The following is a 20372-nucleotide window of genomic DNA, read 5'->3' on the forward strand; positions in this document are numbered from 1 at the left end:
CTTTTTGCAGGTTTCAAAAGCGGCAAACGTCACACTGCTAACACTTTTGGGATTTTCCCATGCGGTTGTCCTTATAAATGCACATGATTGAAACGGGCGGAAGTTAAGCCTGGTGGAGTTGGAGGGATGTGGCCTGGCCCTTTAAGAACAAAGGGCTGGTGTCTATGCGCTTTACTTCCTTCGAAGCAGTGGAGTCAGAGCACCACCTGGTGGAGGGGGAGCTCCATGGCACTTGAGACAACGTGGTGTATTGCAGCAGCCCAGTCCACTTGCTGGTGGAATCGAAAGAGCAGCTTGATGCAAGTATGGAGCCCCATGAAGCCTGGTCGATTAGGGTGACTGGCACACTGCCCTGCTCACCTCAAATTAGCACCCTGTTGGTCACCTCCTTATTCTTATTTATTTATTTATTAAATCTGTTTACCCGTGGATTTCAGGGCAGTTCACAACACAGTCTTTTGTGTGGCACTGGCTGTCAGCTGCCTCCCCTTTAGTTTTCAGGGGTTCCCTGGCACAGCTCAGCAGGGAGGTTGGTGTGGGGCAGGCCTGGGATTAGTTGGCTCCACATCTGGATAGCTTAGTTGGTTAGATCGTGGTGCTGATAACACCGAGGTTGCAGGTTCGATTCCCCATAAGGGACAGCTGCCTATTCCTTCATTGCAGGGGGATGGACCTTGGGGGTCCCTTTGAGCGCTGCGATTCTATGAAAATAAGCTGTACACATGTTTCTTCTTAGGAACCTGCTATAGGCTCTGGCTTTGCCTACTGTTGGGCTCCCGTCCTCCTGCCCTACCAATCCCAGTCACTACTGGATGGAGCACTCTGTCTCTCCTCCACCTGCCTGGTCACTCGATCTGCATGGAATTCCCGGTCACTTGCGGCGACCAGGCTAGCACTGAATTATAAGGCTGGGCTAGAAGATCCTGGAAAGTGGAGCTTCCAGTGGCCTCTGTCTTAAGACCTTGCAAAGGAGCTACCCATTGGGGTAGGTAGTGGCCCATATGGTTGGATTCCAGCTCTCATTATCCCTGACCACTTAACTGGGATCACAAGTCTAACAATGTAGTCATCTTAGCTCGGGTAGAGCATGTAACTCTTAACCTCGGGGCTGAGGGTTTGAGCCCCACGTTGGGTGAAAGATTCCTTCATTGCAGTGCGTTGGACTAGATGATCCTGTTGATATTTCCATTCCACCTTAAGGAGCAGACGTGTGGCATTGTTGCGTGTCACATGTCTGTTTACATTCCAGCACAGCTTGCTGGGAACTTCCCTTGCGTATAGCTTTTGCTTTTTTCTCTGAGATGACGAGAAAAAGAGAGACGACATGTTTCTTTGTCCTGATCTATGATGAATAAATCTGTAGTTGTAGTATGCTTCCACAAGCCTCACACCTATTCTGTGTGTGCAGTTCGATCTGCTGATAGTGTGCCCTGGCTCAGAAGCCCGGGTCGCTGATTTACATCGGAGCAGAGGTGATTGTCTTCGCAGCAGGACGACTGGAAAGAGATGGCCCAGCCGGGGCTAGCCAGCTGGCCTCCCGGCCCTCTGCATGCCGACAGATCCTCGTGGTCCCTTCCAACTCTACCCTTATGATTCTATGATCTCGGTGGGCCCACAGACCGCTGGCTGCAAGTGATGGACATCGTCGGAAAGTGGTTCATTTTACAGTGTGCAAGGAGGTGAGGGAAAGGGAGGGCAAAATACTTACCTGGACCATGAGGGAAAATCCCATATGATCATTTCAGAATCCAATCCAAGGCATGTGCTGGAGGTTGGGGAGGAATGTTGTGCCTCTAACAGCAGTTTCCCCAGCGTGCCACTAGAGGGCAGGGCCATGCAGTTTCTGGAATAACACCTGCAAAATTTGCACTTGCAATCCTTTTGCTGCAGTAGAAGGAGAGGGAAAGGGGAGTGTGTGTTTGTACGTGAGAAAATGCATGTTGAGGAAATTGCCAAATCAGGCAGTTTCTAATTACGTAGCTCCCCCTTCCCCATTTCCTCCTGTGGTGTAACACCCATATTTCCCTGCTACCATTGATAAAGTTGTTAAGGCATTATCTGTTGTCCTCATACTTATCTGTGAAGTCTTGAATATTTCATTTGGTTTCTTTGGAGCTGTTTAGGTGTGGAAAGCTTTTCTAAAACCCTCAGTTACAAATAGCTATTTATAACCAAGCAACACACTTTAGCCTGTGAAAAAGTCCGTGAAAGTTAGTAGCTCACAGCAAAACATAATGCTTAGAATTGAGCCAGTTTGGGGTGTGCTGATTTCAAGGGGGGGGGGATCCCCTGAGAATCACATCGGCCATAAACTGGGAGGGTTGCAGATCAGTGTGAAGATGTTCTCCTATTCAAAGTGTGGATAGAAAGCATGGCTCACCTTTCTGATCTGATTTGGTGATGCTGTCATATTGCAAAACCTAATGGGTTACATGATTCCTGACCGGGCCACTTAGCAAAGAAGATTTTTTCTTTTAAAAAATGTACACAAAGCAATTACTGAGAGAGGCAGCCAAACGAGTGAAAATGAAATAAATGCAGGACTTTTTTATTTAAGGGAGAGCATTCAAGGTTCCTGTAACACCCTATTCTGGCACGGAAAACGCCCCTGGAAACTTGGCTAGGCTCCAGTTATTTACCTGCCTATGCTGAATCAGTGGCCTCAAAGAATCGCCTACAATTTCCATAGTTCCCTTTGTGGAGGAATTCATGGTTAAACTGCTCGGGGAATGGGAAACGGGTATCTCCTGACAACTCTCGGCACTCATAACAAACTACAAGTCCCATGATTCTTTGGGGAAAGCCATGTCTGCTTAAAAGTGGTATGATAATGCTTTAACTGTAAGATGTGGATGTGAGCTGAGATTCAACTGTCAGCCCACTCTGCTTCTGTCTGAGGAATTCAGGCAAGGCACTATTTTGTCCTTCACCTCAGATACCAAATAGTTCCGCAAAGGCCCTGTTCATCACAGATAAGCTAAACACACTACTTTTTGTTGTACAGTGGTGCCTCGCAAGACGAAAAGAATCGGTTCTGTGATTCTCTTCGTCGAGCGGTTTTTTCGTCTTGCGAAGCAAGCCCATTGAAGGATTAGCGGATTAGCACTATTAGCGCTATTAGCGGCTTATCTGCTGATCGGATCAGCTGATAAGCGGCTTAGCGGCTTAGAAAAAGGGGGGGGGAAGGAAAAAAACCCAGCAGGAACTCGCAAGACATTGTCGTCTTGCGAAGCAAGCCCATAGGAAATTTGTTTTGCGAAGCACCTCCAAAACGGAAAACTCTTTCGTCTAGCGAGTTTTCCGTCTTGCGAGGCATTCGTCTTGCGGGGCACCACTGTAATTTATTTGTAGATGACATAGGGCACACACGCCAAAAGTTATTAAGAACGTCTTTTACAAATTGATTTATTGGTGTTACGTGATCTGCGCTACCTGCACCAGGGGCCTCCCTCCCACCTTACATTTTTTGGGGATTTCACTTCTGCCTCTGCTTTAGTACCGTCGGCACTGACGAGGCCCTAATTTTAGACACAATTTTTAGACACAACCGCTAGAGCAAAAACTGATGGTGCCACAAGCACTTAGATGGCCACCTTGCCCCGATTGCCTCGCTCTGAGGACCCCATTGGTCCTTCCTAGAGCAGGGGAAGAGCTGGAGGTGGAGGGCCTCACCTCTGGATTAAATTTTCTGTTTTTCAATTTCAAATACTCATTTTACATCCTTAAGATATCAATGGCATCGCTTCTTCTCTTTCCATGGTTCATTTTACATATCTTAAATCCTTGCATATTTTACAAAAACTATACCAATCAGTTTTCCATTATTGCATCCATCAAAACTTATTTGCTTTGCACTGTTGAATTTATCTTAATGTGGCCAGTGTTTTCAGCTGTACACAATTATTTTCCATATATTCAATAAATGTTTTCCAATCTTCTCTAAACACACGTTCTTCTTGTTCTCTTATTCTCTATGTTAAGCCTGCAAGTTGTGCATATTCTGTCAACTTAAGTTGCCAATCTTCTTTAGTTGGGACCTCGCTCGTTTTCCATTTTGGGGCTAACAAAACACAGGCCACAGTTGTTGCATCCATTTTTTGACACCTGGGGATTTCAGTCTGAATTATCCCCAAAGTACTTTTATTGGGAAAGTACTTTTAAACATTTTTTTCAATTCATTATAGATCATTTCCCAATACCCTTTTACCCTTTTACATGTCCACCCCACCACCTGAGGTCTTTGCCTCAGTCTGTCTAATAGAAGGGTTGGCCAACTTCTGTAATCCTGCAACACCATGAGGGCCACATTGGGCCACTGACCTGGGTTTACATTTTAAGGCCGCTAGAAAGAGAGTCGGATAATTAGTGACCGTTGGTCTGTGGCTGCTAAACAGAAACTGTTCTGATGAGGTTTCTGATGAGATTGCCCAGACTTCCCAATCCTCGTGTGTTGGCCAAGTGGCAGCACGTGTCGCAACAATCCAGTTCCTCAGAAATGACATGTTCCAACTTGGTGCAGTGAACTCGGTCATATTTGGATATGATAAACGTTCTCGATTAATGAAAGTGCGGGAGTGGCATTGATGACGGGGAGGAAGGGGTGTGGGCCAGATGGCCAGGCCCCTGTGTGGATGGGAGGCAGAAGATAAGGCACGGAGATGGGTTTGGGATAAAGCACATAACAGCATATGAACCACAAGGCAATGAGACTGACCTGCAGGGAGATCCATTTGTGCCTCTGCAAAAATCAACCACAACTGGTAAGTGTGGGGGTGGAGCTGATCAGCGATTAAGTCATTTTCAGTAGCATTGGGTGGTATCCTGTTAAGTTTTACTCAGAGCAGACACTGAAATTAATTGGCATGATCACATTAAGCCCGTTAATTTCGATGGGTCTGTTCTGGATAAAACTTAGAAGAAGTCACCCTCTTCGTTTAATTTAAACTGTGTAAGTGGGGATAGGCAAACTGGCCAATTATAGTTTCCTGTTTCCCAACTCTTAAATTCAGTTCTCCGCATTTCTACAAGAGTCTGCAAATAGAAAACCCAGCCGCATTTTAGTATGTTAGCTTCACTAATAAGCGCATTAGTGAATGTACACTTTAGCATATGCATTTCTGCAGAATCGCATTGTAAAATTAAAATGTGGAAGGGTGATTGGTTTTCGGAATGCATATTGTTTCACAGAGTATGATTAGTTTTGCCTTCAGATGCAAACTGAATCCAATTTCTCCCTCTTCCTGAAGTCTTAAGTGAACAGGTACCACCTGAGTCTGAAATGGACAGGTGTTGCTAGCTCAACATCTCTTATTTGAGATAGCAACTGCTGGGAACTTTCTCCATCCCAAGTTCTGTAAGGAGGGTGATGAAAATTAGCTGGGAAACTGGATTTCCCTGTTGGGGGTGCTGTTAGAGGGTGACCCCCTGGGTCATTTCCATGGACCCTCCCTGCTGTAAAATGTAAAAAATAGAAAGTTTTATTTTGCTTACAGAGTGTCTGGGGGCACTGCAGATAGGCAACACCTCAGCAATCCGGCATCTTAATTTGCCCAGATGCATCTATGCATCTAAAAGGCCCTTTACAGTGGTGGTTCCATGGTTGTGGAATGACCCCCCTGGTGCAGTGAACCTGTCTCCATTATTACCAACTTTCAGGAGGAATCTAAAAACAGTCCTGTTTACCCAGGCATTTGGTGGCTGAAGAATACTATACTTGGCAACCTCAAGATCATTGATTGGAAGCATGTTTTTAATTGTAACTGCTTTGTTTTTAACTGCAATTGTTTTTAGAATGTCACCAACTGTTCTAAAATGTTTTTTTGCATTGTTTTTAAATTGTATATCTGTTTGCCACCCTGGGCTCCTTGGATTGGAAGAGCAGGATATAATTGCAGTCAATCAATAAATTGGTGCTTGAATGTATCATTGGCTTACGGACAGAGTCATCTGTGCATCTTTGCAGCACTCTTCCTTCCCACAATAAAAGACCTAAAGCGCCGGTTTCCCCCTGTTCTTTCCAGCTCTTCCCTTCATCATCTCCTGTTCTGAAGGTTTCAAACACATCCTTGCCCAAGCTTCATTCTATGTTTCTGAAGTCAGCTCCCTGACAAGCCCTCACCTCTGAAGCACGCCAGGTTTGCTCCTCCTCATCTGAACATCAACGCTGCCATGAAGTTTCAGGTGTCCCTTGTGATCTTCATATTCTGCCTCGGCGCAGGTAAGTTTCAGGTGCATCCGGCTGCATGTGCGCATTGTGTGATGTGGGAACTGAGTGGGTTGATCTATTGAGAGCACCTCTTGGGCCAAGCCCTGCTAACTTCAGCAAGGCTTGCATAGAGGGCATTTCAGGGGGACTAACATGTCTGAAAGATATGCAGCTATGCAATATGTTGCATTTAATTCTCTAGCCCTCTAGAAGTGGACTTTTGTGGTACTTAGATTATGGGGGAAGGGGCAGAATAGCTTCATCCCCCTTACCTTATGTGTTGTCTCGCTTAGGCTGAAATCCTATATACATTAAAATGAGAGTATGTCCCATTGAACTCAATAGGACTTCCTGTGTCACCAGCTATAGGTTGTTGTTGTTTAGTCGTTCAGTCGTGTCCGACTCTTCATGACCCCATGGACCAGAGCACGCCAGGCACTCCTGTCTGCCTCCCGCAGTTTGGTCAAACTCATGCTGGTAGCTTCAAGAACACTATCCAACCATCTCGTCCTCAGTCGTCCCCTTCTCCTTGTGCCCTCCATCTTTCCCAACATCAGGGTCTTTTCCAGGGAGTCTTCTTTTCTCATGAGGTGGCCAAAGTATTGGAGCCTCAGCTTCACGATCTGTCCTTCCAGTGAGCACTCAGGGCTGATTTCCTTAAGAATGGAGAGGTTTGATGGGGGTCATAAATATGGCTAAAACTTGTGGGCCGGAGAAAGGGGCCATTGGATTTTATTAAGGGCTCCTCTATTCCAGCTCTCCCCACCCCCCACAAAATTTGAGCTTTCAACTTTAGTTTGCAAAAGCCACAGTAAATTTGTTCGACCGCCATATTGCTAACTTTACAATGCAATCATATGCATGTTACTTTTTTCTTTTCCAGAAGCAGCACTCACAGTCCTTACTCTCAGATGGTGCATAAGACTGAAGCTGTCATTGAGCCCAGATCCCACCAAGACCAGAGGGGCGGGGATGAAACATTAGTTGAAGCAGAAGTGGTGGTTGGTTTGCATTGGACTGGTAGGGCAGAAGGCAAGGAGCCCAACAGTGGGTGGCGCTAGAGCCCAATACAGGAAGAGTCAGAGGCAATGACAGGCAGGGGCAACTAAGCCAGCTTTTGCTCATACCTTTCTTCTTCCTTAGAGGAATTTCTTAGAGGAATTTGAGACTAAGGAGGAAGAAACTGACAAGCAGTTCTTACCCAGAGCCCTGAAACTGTCTTCCCTTCCTCCTTACATCCCATTCCTCCAAATGCCACTTTTAATCCAATTTCACCTGCCTCTTCCCCAGTTCCTCCCTTCGCTTTCCTCCCCTGTCCACAGAAGACTACAACTGTCACACACACAGGGACCTTTCTTCCTCTCCAAGTCACTTACTACAGATATGGATCCCCCTATTTTTTCTTCCTGCCACTCTTCCTTTTCCCCACCTTTAGAAGCTTGGGAGACAGCCCATAAAAGCAGGGTGATGACAGACCGGTGCAAATATAGTATAAAGAGAAATATGTCCGTTCAGATGGCATAAGCTTATTCTGCGATGAAATCATATAACTATATGAACGAGCTACTACTAGCTGTTCTTATGACTTAGCATATCAAAAGCTGGAAGCAGCCTCTCTGGGCCCCTGAGAGGGCCTGTGCATCCCCAGCGCAGGTTAACGTAGCATGGAAAAAGCAGACATTATCTTTGCGTCTTTCTCCAGCTGACAGCTTGACATGCCAGAAGTGCTTGAGCAAGAACGGGAAGTGTGCAAAGAACGAAGTGGAGGTTTGTGACCAGTCTCAAGACGCTTGCTTCATTGAGACCAAAGACTACGCTGGTTGTAAGTGCATACCGTCCAACATTCCTCTGATGAAAATAGGGATGTCCCATTCCATCATCATCATCATCATCATCATCATAGTAATAATAATAATAGTAATAATTTTATTATTTATACCCCACCCACCTGATTGGGTTGCTCCAGCTGCTCTGGGCAGCTTTCAATATATAAACATAATAATAAAAAGTTAAACATTAAAAAAAACCTACCCTAGACAGGGCTGCCTTCTAAAGGTTGTATAGAAGAGTTTGGATTTGATATCCTGCTTTTTCACTACCCTAAGGATTCTCAAAGCGCCCTCTCCGATTGCATGGAGCCCGGACAGCCCCGTGGTTTTCCACGGATCTGAGGGCAATGAAACAATCGTTGAGACGGCTAGAGCGCCGGTGGCGGATAACTCATTCCGAATCTGACCGGACACAGGTTAGAGCTCAACGTCGAGCCTACCAAGTGGCGATAGCGACGGCGAAGAAGAATTTCTTCACCGCCTCTATTGCATCTGCAGAAAACAGCAGCAGGAGACTTTTTCAGGTGGTTCACAATTTAGCGGAACCACCTGCAACATCGGGGCCCAGTACGGGCCACATGTTCTCCTGCAATGATTTTGCAAAGTTTTTTGCAGATAAAATCGCCCAGATTCGGGAAGAAGTAGACTCCACCGTGGGAGCAGGGCCGGGGCGGGAGAGTGCTAGAGTTCTGTCTAGTCAAGTTGAGTGGGATCAATTTCAATCTGTTACCTCCGAGGATGTGGACAGGCTGCTTGGACGAGTGAAACCAACCACCTGTCTCCTGGATCCTTGCCCATCCTGGCTTATAAAAGCTAGCCGGGAAGGACTGGGCGATGGGCTTCGTGGGGTGGTGAATGCTTCCCTCCGTGAGGGAGCCTTCCCAGACCCGCTGAAAGAGGCGGTTATTAAACCGCTTCTTAAAAAACCATCTTTAGATGCGGCCACGATGGCCAACTATCGCCCAGTCTCAAATCTTCCATTCCTGGGCAAGGTGATTGAGCGAGTGGTTGCTGAACAACTCCAGGCACGCCTGGAAGAAGCGGACCATTTGGATCCCTTCCAGTCGGGATTCAGGCCTCATCATGGGACTGAAACTGCCTTGGTCGCACTGGTTGATGATCTCCGGCGGGCTAGGGACAAAGGTGAGAGCTGTTTCCTAGTTCTGCTGGATCTCTCAGCGGCGTTTGATACCATCGACCATAGCATCCTTCTGGACCGTCTTGAGGGGCTGGGAGCTGGGGGCACTGTTATACAGTGGTTCCGCTCCTTCCTCCTGGGCCGTGTTCAGAAAGTGGTGGTGGGGGATGAGTGTTCAGACCCTTGGGCCCTCACTTGTGGGGTGCCTCAGGGTTCTGTCCTCTCCCCCATGCTTTTTAACATCTATATGAAGCCGCTGGGAGAGATCATCAGGAGGTTTGGGCTGGGTGTTCATCAGTATGCGGATGACACCCAGCTCTACCTCTCTTTTAAATCAGAACCAGTGAAGGCGGTGAAGGTCCTGTGTGAGTGTCTGGAGGCGGTTGGAGGATGGATGGCGGCTAACAGATTGAGGTTGAATCCTGACAAGACAGAAGTACTGTTTTTGGGGGACAGGAGGCGGGCAGGTGTGGAGGATTCCCTGGTCCTGAATGGTGTAACTGTGCCCCTGAAGGACCAGGTGCGCAGCCTGGGAGTCATTTTGGACTCACAGCTGTCCATGGAGGCACAGGTCAAATCTGTGTCCAGGGCAGCTGTTTACCAGCTCCATCTGGTACGTAGGCTGAGACCCTATCTGCCTGCGGACTGTCCCGCCAGAGTGGTGCATGCTCTGGTTATCTCCCGCCTGGACTACTGCAATGCGCTCTACGTGGGGCTACCTTTGAAGGTGACGCGGAAACTACAACTAATCCAGAATGCGGCAGCTAGACTGGTGACTGGGAGCGGCCGCCGAGACCATATAACACCGGTCTTGAAAGACCTGCATTGGCTCCCAGTACGTTTCCGAGCACAATTCAAAGTGTTGGTGCTGACCTTTAAAGCCCTAAACGGCCTCGGTCCAGTATACCTGAAGGAGCGTCTCCACCCCCATCAGTCTGCCCGGACGCTGAGGTCCAGCGCCGAGGGCCTTCTGGCGGTTCCCTCACTGCGAGAAGCAAAGCTACAGGGAACCAGGCAGAGGGCCTTCTCGGTAGTGGCGCCCGCCCTGTGGAACGCCCTTCCAGCAGATGTCAAAGCGATAAACAACTACCTGACATTCAGGAGACATCTTAAGGCAGCCCTGTTCAGGGAAGTTTTTAACGTGTGACATTTTACTGTATTTTTGGTTTTTATGGAAGCCGCCCAGAGTGGCTGGGGAGGCCCAGCCAGATGGGCGGGGTATAAATAATAAATTATTATTATTATTATTATAACATTCTCCTTTCCCTTCCTCCCCCACAACAAACACTCTGTGAGGTAAGTGGGGCTGAGAGACTTCAAAGAAGTGTGACTGGCCCAAGGTCACCCAGCAGCTGCATGTGGAGGAGCGGAGACGCGAACCTGGTTCACCAGATTACGAGTCTACTGCTTTTAACCACCACACCACACTGGCTCTTGGCTTAGGGATTGCATAACCCCATATCCTCCAACATTTCTCCGATGAAAATAAGGACATCCTAAGAGAAAGAGGGACATTTGGGTACCAAATCAGAAACCGGGATGGCTTCTGTAAATCTGGGACTGTCCCTGGAAAATAGGGACAGGTGGACACTTATTCAGACAGTGACAGGAGATCAGAAGTGCATTAGTGACCATTTGATTGGGGCTCATGCCTCTCTATGGACATTCCTCAAAACTTAACAAGAGGCAGCAGCTGGCCAATGTCTGGTGAGGAAATGGGGTTGAGCAAGATGCTCTGCATTGCTCCAGGATCATTGAGCAGCAGGCCTCTGAGCATCTGTCATGGCAGGCTATAGAGCAGCAGTAGGGAATCTCAGCCTCAGGGGGTGAATGTGAGTCTCCAACTCTCTCTGTTTGGCTCTTGCAACTGTTCTCAGGCTACAGCCCTTCCAGACTGTGCTTGAGTGTGTCTGCTTTGCTGGAATGTGTCCTTGGACCCTGATAATGCTTCCCCGGGTGGAGGACAACGAAGGGTGCGTGAATGCATGCAGAAACTTGCCTACTGTACAAAGGGGAAATTTGCCTTTGCTTCTCCACTCACTTTTGCCTCTCGCCCGATCCACCGCTGGCATGTGACCTGTGGAAGGTTACCGAGAATGTGGTCCTCTGGCTGAGACAGCTTAGTCCCATAATTCAAGCATTTCCCGTAATTTAAATACCGGTACTTGCTATAACGTAAAAAAATCCCTGTACTTTAATTAAAGTACATCTCACCACAGAGGTGAAAACTGACCAGGGGACTTGTGCACCTGCCAGTCTGCTCACCAGCAGTGGGGAATTTCAAGGCCCCACTTCTTCTTCTTCTTTGAGTTTATTTACAAAATTATTTACACTGGTCCTGGACCAGACATAACATCCTTTGCAAATCTAAAATGACACTTGCAATAGCACCCTACGCTGGCAATGGGTTAACTCCTTTGTTTGATCTTCTGTTTGCAGTGGATGCAGGAACGGTGAAAGTGGGCTGCAGCGACTCGAATTTGTGCCGCCGCTATCAGAAATGGAACAGGGGATCTTTAAGCTGGTCGATGTTTTGTTGCTCCTTCGATCTATGCCAGCCTCTGACACGTGATGGTATGTGGTACAGAAAAGGTGCATGCCCATGTTGATGTGATCTGAATTTAGCCGTGAGGCTATGTTGGGGGCAGTGATAAACACTTTCATGAAAACATCACCTCAGTGCTTTGCCAGTAATAAATAATAATAATAATAATAATAATAATAATAATAATAATAATAATAATAATCCTATTCAACTAATGAATGAATGAATTTATTATTTCGGTCACAGACCAGTTCCAGCCCACATACAATATCAAGGAAGTCATAAAACATGATAGGGATACATTTGAATTTGCAATTAGGTATAACAGGGACAATACAGATATAGCAACAGTATATATATATACTTAGTCACCTATCCAACTAATTAGTCCCGCTAGTGGAAGTCCATGCAAGGACTTCTGCTAGCAGAGTGGGGCTTCCCCTCCCTTCCCTTGGTGTGCTCCGTGAAATTGGCTTGCAATCTGCGGGGGGCACAATAGTATTCAGGGGCAGGAGAGGGAATAATGTTCTGTCAGAGCAAGCTGGAATATTTGTGCTGATGGAACAGCACAATGAATTCCTAAAAATAAAACAACTTCTTCTTCCTCTTCTTCTTCTTCTTCTTCTTCTTCTTCTTCTTCTTCTTCTTCTTCTTCTTCTTCTTCTTCTTCTTCTTCTTCTTCATGTTCTCCTCTTTGCACAAGTGTCTCAAAGTGACAGAGCAAAGCGAGCTATTCAGAACATGAAAAACAAAACAATTGAAAGCCAAAATCTATTGTGTTGCATCCAAAGCCGGTCCTACTCTGAGTAGGCATGCTGAAATCAATGGAGAACTTGCAACCCAACCCCTCCATCCCCCTAATGTAGGTCTGGCCACCACAGAACAGCTCCCCAAGGAAAAAGAAACCAATCACCAACTGCTGCAAAGAAAAAGGTTAACACTGAAAACTTATCAGTGTTGGTGCCCGGCAAGCCTTCATGGGGATAGTATTCCACATACTACAGAAAAGGCCCATTTTCTCATCCTCATACATCATCTGCCAGAGGGAACACACAGAGAAGGGCCTCCAGTTAGGGGATGTGACAGAGCTGGCCTGCCCATGAAGTAGGGTGAAGGTCCGCCTCAGGTGGCAGAAGTGCAGGAGGTGGCATTCTGCCCACCCCACCTCTTCTGCTGCCAAGAGGGAGGTGTTACAGCACACAGTGTTGCTGCTTATCTTCCCCAGGTGGAATGCTTTGAGGAGCACCCAGGCTCCTGCTGAGTTTGGTGACAGCCAGGGTGTTCCTGCATGCCATGTTGCTGATCAGGTGACCCCTGAATGGCACCTGAATGGCAATGCTCTGAGGAGTGCTCTGGCTTTTGCCAAGTTTGCTGAGAGCTGGGAGGAGGCGGCAGAAATGGTGGGCATGTGGGTGAGAGGGGGGCAGTAGGTGGCAATTTCCATTTTGCCTCAGGTGGCGAAATGGGCTGGAATCTGATGATCTCTGTCTCTCCCCCTGCTGCTCACTGTTGCTTCCAACAGTTCATGGAAATGGATCAAAAAATGGTGTGCAGTGTCAAACCTGCATCGGGAGCGCAGCTGAATGTGGCCACAATGCGCCCACAGAGCCATGCTATGGGAGTGAAGACCAGTGTGTGCAGATCTCCCAGCGCCTCCTGCCAGGTATTGCCAAGTGGGTACCAAAGCATTCAAAGCACACAGGCACGGGGATAGGAGAGACTAAGGCATCGCTAAGGATGTGATGGTCACTAGCCAATAGGTGCAGGGAAACCTCTGCAGCCACAACCTGCTGAGTAATCACCATTGCAAATGATGCACATGGTGTTGGAAAAACATGTTTCAAGGTTTTCTGAGTTGCTCTCCTATGTTTTTAAGACTGTGTGTGTTTTGCAATAAAATGCAATTGCAGAGCTGGTCTTTCTAGGCTGGACAGGCAAAGCACTATGAAAACCTTTCAAGGTAACTGTTCCTTTAATTAAATGCTTTCTTTTTTTTGTTCTCACCATTTTACTTCTTCCTGCTGGATTCATGATAAATTGCCCCTTGTTAGAGGGCTTCTGTTTCCTGCTTGGTGTGTCAGTAGTTTAATTACCAATTTATTTGCATATTTTTATACTCCTTTTATAGTGAAAGAGAGCTATTTAGCCATAAAAGAAAGGAAAGAGAAAACAGGAAGCAAATAATTTGCTACTCTCCTCCGCTACAGTGGGGAACGGAAACTGACAAATATGGGGCAATTAAGGGGCAATGCACCACTAACCCATATCCGTGCAATGAAATGAGTGGAGCCAGCTAACTGGAAACTTCAAATTACAAGAGACCTTTGCTGAAAGGGGCTTACTTTTGAGTAGACATAGATGGATCTTGGCCATTGGCATTGCTGGATAATATAGAACTATATCAAGTTCTGTGTGAAATCTGTTTTTATTGCACTTCCAGCTAATTGCAAAAAAGGAACAGTACCTCAATGCTAAAGGGCAGTGGATACTGTGGAAGCTGTTCCACAGAACAGCAAAATAACACCCACCATGCAAATTTAAACATACACAGTATATGGAGAAGCTGTAATATGTATTTAGTGAGATAATAGAGTTAAAAGTGGAGTGTCCATTGGAAAACAATCTACTAGCTGCATTTCTTAAATCCAAAAATGGTCCTGTTCTGTGTGGACATCACCTGATGATTGCTTCTGCAGGTGAAGAAACAGAACCCATCATAAAGGGATGTGGAGGCAGTTCCTTTAAGGACACACTGGTGGCGTACCAGATCGGGAGAGATTTTGCCTTTGTTGAGCAAAAGGTCTGCAGCAGTTCCAACTGCAACAACAGGAGCTTCCCAGGTAAATGACAGTTGCCGTGCTCTGATAACCTTCTGTCAGGTAGGTACCGCCTGGGTGTAGGATCCTGCCTGTATGTCAGATAATAACAATCTAGGACACAGTCTGCAGGAAAGTCCCCCAGCACAAGCCCCATGGCAAGGAACAGGAGAGTCGTCGCGCCTCTTCCAAATTCATATTTTGAAAAATAGGAAATCCACGGAATGTTTAATTTAGGTAAAAATTGTACTCATTTTTTCAGAAGATAGAGGTGCTGTCTTGTGCCCAAGATTGAGGGGGTCCAGTACATATCACACACTGGTGTGCATTGCATGCACTATTCTGTAAGGGATGCTTTAGATGAGATTCCTGCATTGCAGGGGGTTGGGCTAGATGACCCATGGCGTCCTTTCCAACTCTACGATTCTGTGACTTCATGTGTATGATGTTGCATCATCGGGGGGGGGGGTTGAGTGTTGAGCCCAGCGCAAAGGAGGGGGCCAGCAGAACCCCGCTGGTGCAGCATTACATAAAACCCATCATTTCTGTAAGTCGCCTTGAGGCACTTTGGAGAAAGGTTATTTTAGAAATTGAATAGATCATCACTAAAGTCCCCCCCCCTTTTTACTCTACAGTCATAACTTCCGGACAGCCCAATGGGCTGCAATGCTATACCTGCCAGGAGTCTGGGCATGGGGAGTGCGCTCAGGACAGACTGCAAGTTTTAAATTGCACAGGAGTCATGGATCAATGTTTACGCGTCATCGACAAAGGTAAGAAAGCGGCAAGGGTGCGTATACAGAGGACTGGGAAGCATGCCATCATGGTTGCCATCAATTTGATTTGAATTAATTTTACAATGAAATGATTTTAGAATGTTGTATTATTTTATTGTTGTTAGCCGCCCTGAGCCCGCTGGGGAGGGCGGGATATAAATAAAATTTATTATTATTATTATTATGCCTGTTATTATTATGCCTGATCAGATGCTAAAGAGGGGGCAGCTCCTTATCTCAAAGAGTTAGAGAGAAGCATGGATCAGAAAAACTGCTGCTACAGGAATCCATCCTTTGGGATACACTGCTTGAGGGCCATGTGAAATTACCTTAAACAAGGAGAGTCTCCATACACAGAGGAGGTTATTTGTTGCATCTTTGTTCTGGCTCTGATCCCTCCCAATCAGTATCTACAGTGGTACCTCGGTTTTTGATCGTCTCGGAAGCTGAATGTTTTGGTTTCGAACGCCGAAAACCCCAAAACCCAGAAGTAAATGCTTCCGTTTTCGAACATGCCTTGGAAGTCGAACGGCTTCTGCTGAGCTTTTTTCTCCATTGAATTTGCAGAATGCCCTTTGTGCCTCGGTTTTCAAATGCTTTGGAAGTCAAACGGTCTTCCGGAATGGATTACATTCGAAAACCGAGGTAACACTGTGCCAGGAGCAATTAATTCTGCAACACCTCTCCATCAGGTAGGAAATAACTCCTGACAGAGAGGATACAGCCAAGTGACCTGTTCTCAGGGGAGGTGCCCCATCGCTTCTCTGTGTGAGTCACTGTTCTTGGTGTCCCTTCTTTTATCCACACCTGAACTCGGTTATTCATGCAGAGACACAAGGAGCCGGGTTCCTTTGAGGACAGGAGATTCTTGCTTTTGTACCATCCACGCCATGGATTTAAAAGTGGTTTTAACAACCAACCCTTTTACTCGGGCCACTCTGGGAATTGTAGTCCGGTGAGGGTGATTGGAGGGGGTCTCCTGAAAATTCTCAGTACCCTTAACAAACTACAGTTCCCTGGATTCTCGGCAGGCGAGGGGGAAACCTTGACAGTTAAAGTGTTATAAAAGTGTGGGTAAGCAAACATTCTGGAGTCTTCCTTTTTGGATGGATTAGGTGTGCCTCTCCAACATCAGACGTGTAGAAAGCACCAAAGCAAAGGGTTTAGGTCGCCCTGATCCCAGATAAGCCTGCCACAGTGAAGCATGTAGATTCTGGTTTTTTTTATATAAGATATCCTTACCATTAGAAATCCTTACCATTAAACTTTTACCCATTTATTTCATGTCTCCTAAAGCATTACAGCTGGAAACCACTTAGTTTCTATCCAACATCTTTCTAACATTCATTCATTTTACAATATTTCTTTAAATAGTCCTTAAATTTCTTCCAGTCTTCTTTCACCGACTCTTCTCCCTGGTCTCGGATTCTGCCAGTCATCTCAGCCAGTTCCATGTAGTCAATCACCTTCATCTGCCATTCTTCCAGAGTGGGTAGATCTTGTGTCTTCCAATACTTAGCGATTAGTATTCTTGCTGCTGTTGTAGCATACATAAAAAAAGTTCTGTCCTTCTTTTGCACCAATTGGCTGACAATGCCCAGGAGAAAGGCCTTTGGTTTCTTCAGGAAGGTATATTTAAATACCTTTTTCAATTCCTTATATATCTTTTCCCAGAAAGCCTTAATCCTAGGGCACGTCCACCAAAGGTGAAAGAATGTACCTTCAGTTTCCTTACATTTCCAACATTTATTATCGGGCAAGTGATAGATTTTTGCTAGCTTGACTGGGATCATGTACCACCTGTACATGCCGTAAACTTCATAAAAGCATGTAGATTCTGATCAATTTCACGGCCTCTGAAGACATTATTTTAATTGCACCTCCGTATTGATTTATGCTCCTGATGCTATCAAGATGTTTGCACACGCTATCCCGGTTTCAAAAGATTGAGCATTGCATCTGTTTTGGGGAAACCGCACTGCTTCACTTCCAATGAGTGCCTATCTCCGTAACTATTTATGCCACAAACGTTCAGGTTTATTTTTGTCCTGCTTTGGTTGAGTTTTAAAGCCCCTCCGGACAGCAAGGATGTGGCAGCATTGGGGAGGCATCGCAGAGCAAATCCACCACAGATTCACCATCCTTGTGTTGAGAACATGTTGCAGAATACACCTGCAATAAAACGTCGTTTCTTGGAGGGCCCCTCAATTTCTCACTCATTCTTTACTTGTAGGAAATGTCTTAGTATAAGAGGACCATTTCGCCCTCTAGTGTCCATAGGTGGAATGTGATGCAGGTTTTACGCTGCTCTAAAAATCTCCAATTTAGGAGCGGGGAGCCACCAGGTACAGTCGTACCTTGGTTTTCAAACAGCTTAGTTCCTGAATGTTTTGGCTCCCGAACGTTGCAAACCCGGAAGTGACTGTTCTGATTTGTGAACTATTTTGGGCAGCGCTTTTTTTTTCTAAAAAAATGTTTAGGGGTACTCTCTTTTTCCTACTCATATTGAAATACTTCTTAAATTATAGACATAAGAAGAATTTATCATGATCTGATGTAACATATATTACTGTTTTTACTTTTTGGATGAATTTTTGTTTGTTATTGCTTTTTAATTTCATTAAAGCATTTAAAAAAGAAAGAAAGAAAGAAAGAAAGAAAGAAAGAAAGAAAGACTGCCCCTCAATGAGGCCAAAGTTAGATTCACAAAATGTTTAGGGGGATGCATCCCCCAGAAAAAAGCACTGATTTTTGGAAGCCGAACATCCGCCAGGGCTTCCGAGGCTTCCGATTGGCTGCAGAAGATTCAGAAGCTGCACTTTGGTTTTCGAACGTTTTGGAATTCGAACGGACTTCCGGAACGGATTCCGTTCGACTTCCAAGCTACGACTGTATCTCTATTTGGCCTTCATAGAATCATAGAATTGTAGAGTTGGAAGGGACCACAAGGGTCATTTAGTCCAACCCCTTGCAATGCAGGAATCTTTCTCCTTGTGGGACTCAAACCCACAACCCTGAGGTTAAGAGTTCAGAACTCTCCATAGGCCACGTCTCTCTCTTTTTTTGCCTGTCCTTGAACTTCAATAATGGAGAGGGTTGTTTAAGTGTGGGTAGAAACTAGCCCATCCTACAAGGCGAAGCTTCCATTAGTTTCCCCGCCCACTTCCCCTCTGGCTCCACCCACTGCTGCCATGTGGCCCTCAGAAGATTGCCCAGAAGGGAATATGGCCCTCAGAAAATCCAAAAAACCTGTCTTCCTCCTTTTCCAGAGAACAGAACTGTGACCTTTCAGAAAGGCTGTGCCACTGAGACCATGTGCAGCAGCTACGAGGATATCTATTCCAAACTGATGGGGCCGGATTCCTTTGTTGAGTGTTGCAAAACGTCCTTCTGCAACCAAGCTGGAGAGCATTCTGGTCCACAGATGCTACTGATGGTGGCTGCTTCTGCCTGGTGGCTGGCATGGATGGCTTGACCATAATGGAGCCTTCAAGAAAGGATCTGGCCAGTCTTTGAAGGCTGGTTGCATACATGGGAATGGGTGCTTGCTAGCTATGGGGGCTCCTTTATCTGCCTGGAAGGAGGTGGCACTGAAGCACTGCTCCCCTACTGTCTATATGCCATGCCAAGACTGGATTACTGCAATGTGCAACATGATCCGGAAGCTGCAGTTAGTGCAGAATGCTGTGGCAAAGACTTAAGACCCCTGTCAACAAAGGACACCTTTGTCCAGAGGCCTGTAGTGGTTACCAATTTGTTGCTGGGCCAAGTTCAAAGCGTTACTATTGGTATATAAAGCCCTTAACAACTCGGGACCAGTTTACCTGCAAACTGTCTTACCCCACATATTGTATGCCTGCTTGACTGCATTGATTACAGATGCCACAAAATATTCGTAAGAAATTGACCTTTTCCTATGGCAGCATCCCTGCCTATTGACATCAGCCAGCAGCCTTCATTGTACTCTTTTCAGTGCCTGCTAAGACCCTGTTTGCTTAGACAAGGCTACCCAGATATGTAGAATGTCAAAGCATGTTTTAATCTTTCTTTTAGCTCATTGTTGATTTTAAATTTTTTTTTGGAATATTTTAAATAGCTGTTTTTACTGCTAATTTTGTTGTTTTATTATTATTTTTACAATCAAGTGGTATGGGAATTTTATGAACTAAATAAACAATAAACAAAACACACAATGTCGAAATAGGGTGCTTTTGGAAGGGCGGTTCCCACACCTACAGTTCACATGCAATGCCCTTTCTTGGCTAGAGTGGGCATTTGATTTTTAAGCCTCTCATCTTCTCACTGCCTGCATGAGGGACATCCATGCAGGCTCAAAACACAAGTCTCAAACGTGGCTGTGTTAAGGGACACCTCAACAAAAACCAAAGCCTGTAGGTTGGGAAGACAAAATATTACCTTTTCCAGGTTCACAATCATTCTCATGATTTCTGTTGGATGCTTCCACACTATGGAAAGGACGGTTTGCTTAACTCTGGATTATTAGAAATCTGGAAAGCTGCTGTTCCACAGGCCAAAAGCAGAACAGCAGTGATTGTGTCATCCACATCTAGAAGCACCCACTGTTCAATATTGCCAACAATTAAGAGATTTAGATCCTGATTAAAAAAAAACCCTTCAAGTTGTCAGAGAGGGCCATTCTGAGTGCAGCGTTGCTTGCCATCAAGTCCCGTTTTTGGAGAGGCTTCAACCATTCCCCCCCCTCCGAGAACTGAAGGCCACTTGAAAGAAGGATCACTGGTGGCAGTGTGTACTTTTGCCTCTTATTAAACGGGTTGCGTTAGTTTTTAATTTTGCAGCTCCAAAACCCTGCAAAACCAGTTTCGCCAGAGTGACAGCGAGCCTAAGGAATTATGCATATATATTATGGCAAGCGAAACCTGACAGAGACGCCAGCCCAAGAAATTAGTTCTGCAAGTGTTTCTGTGTATGAGGTAAGATATAAGTGTGTGTGTGTGTGTGTGTGTGTGTGTGTGTGTGTGTGCTCGCACAGAGAGAGAGAGACAGGGGTGTGTGTAGAACATGAGAGGTTGCTTATGCCAAGA

At 45.9% G+C, this 20372-nt stretch overlaps 1 protein-coding gene across 2 annotated transcripts; it reads left to right on the forward strand.

Annotated features, from left to right (window-relative positions):
• The first annotated feature begins 4255 nt into the window (after window positions 1–4255).
• On the forward strand, window positions 4256–19502 carry LOC308590497 (phospholipase A2 inhibitor NAI-like). Of its 2 annotated transcripts, XM_081200594.1 has the most exons (8): window positions 4294–4760; window positions 6021–6217; window positions 7908–8027; window positions 11612–11746; window positions 13240–13380; window positions 14414–14557; window positions 15169–15306; window positions 18579–19502. In XM_081200594.1, the coding sequence occupies exons 2-8, from the start codon at window positions 6169–6171 to the stop codon at window positions 18782–18784; spliced, it is 933 nt and encodes a 310-aa protein (XP_081056720.1). In that variant the 5' UTR covers window positions 4294–4760; window positions 6021–6168; the 3' UTR covers window positions 18785–19502. The 2 variants fall into 2 exon arrangements, with proteins under 2 accessions (XP_081056721.1, XP_081056720.1); XM_081200595.1 differs by lacking the exon at window positions 11612–11746 and having other exon boundaries at window positions 4256–4760.
• The last annotated feature ends 870 nt before the right edge of the window (window positions 19503–20372 follow it).

Source organism: Podarcis bocagei, assembly GCF_964188305.1.
Source record: "Podarcis bocagei genome assembly, chromosome: 7".
Classification (NCBI taxonomy): Eukaryota; Metazoa; Chordata; class Lepidosauria; order Squamata; family Lacertidae; genus Podarcis; species Podarcis bocagei.

Coding starts and splice junctions, on each gene's coding strand:
- LOC308590497 (XM_081200594.1), top strand. CDS start 6,169: ATGAAGTTTCAGGTGTCCCTTGTGATCTTCATATTCTGCCTCGGCGCA. Junction 8,028..11,611: donor GACCAAAGACTACGCTGGTT/GTAAGTGCATAC, acceptor TTCTGTTTGCAG/TGGATGCAGGAACGGTGAAA. Junction 13,381..14,413: donor CTCCCAGCGCCTCCTGCCAG/GTATTGCCAAGT, acceptor TTGCTTCTGCAG/GTGAAGAAACAGAACCCATC.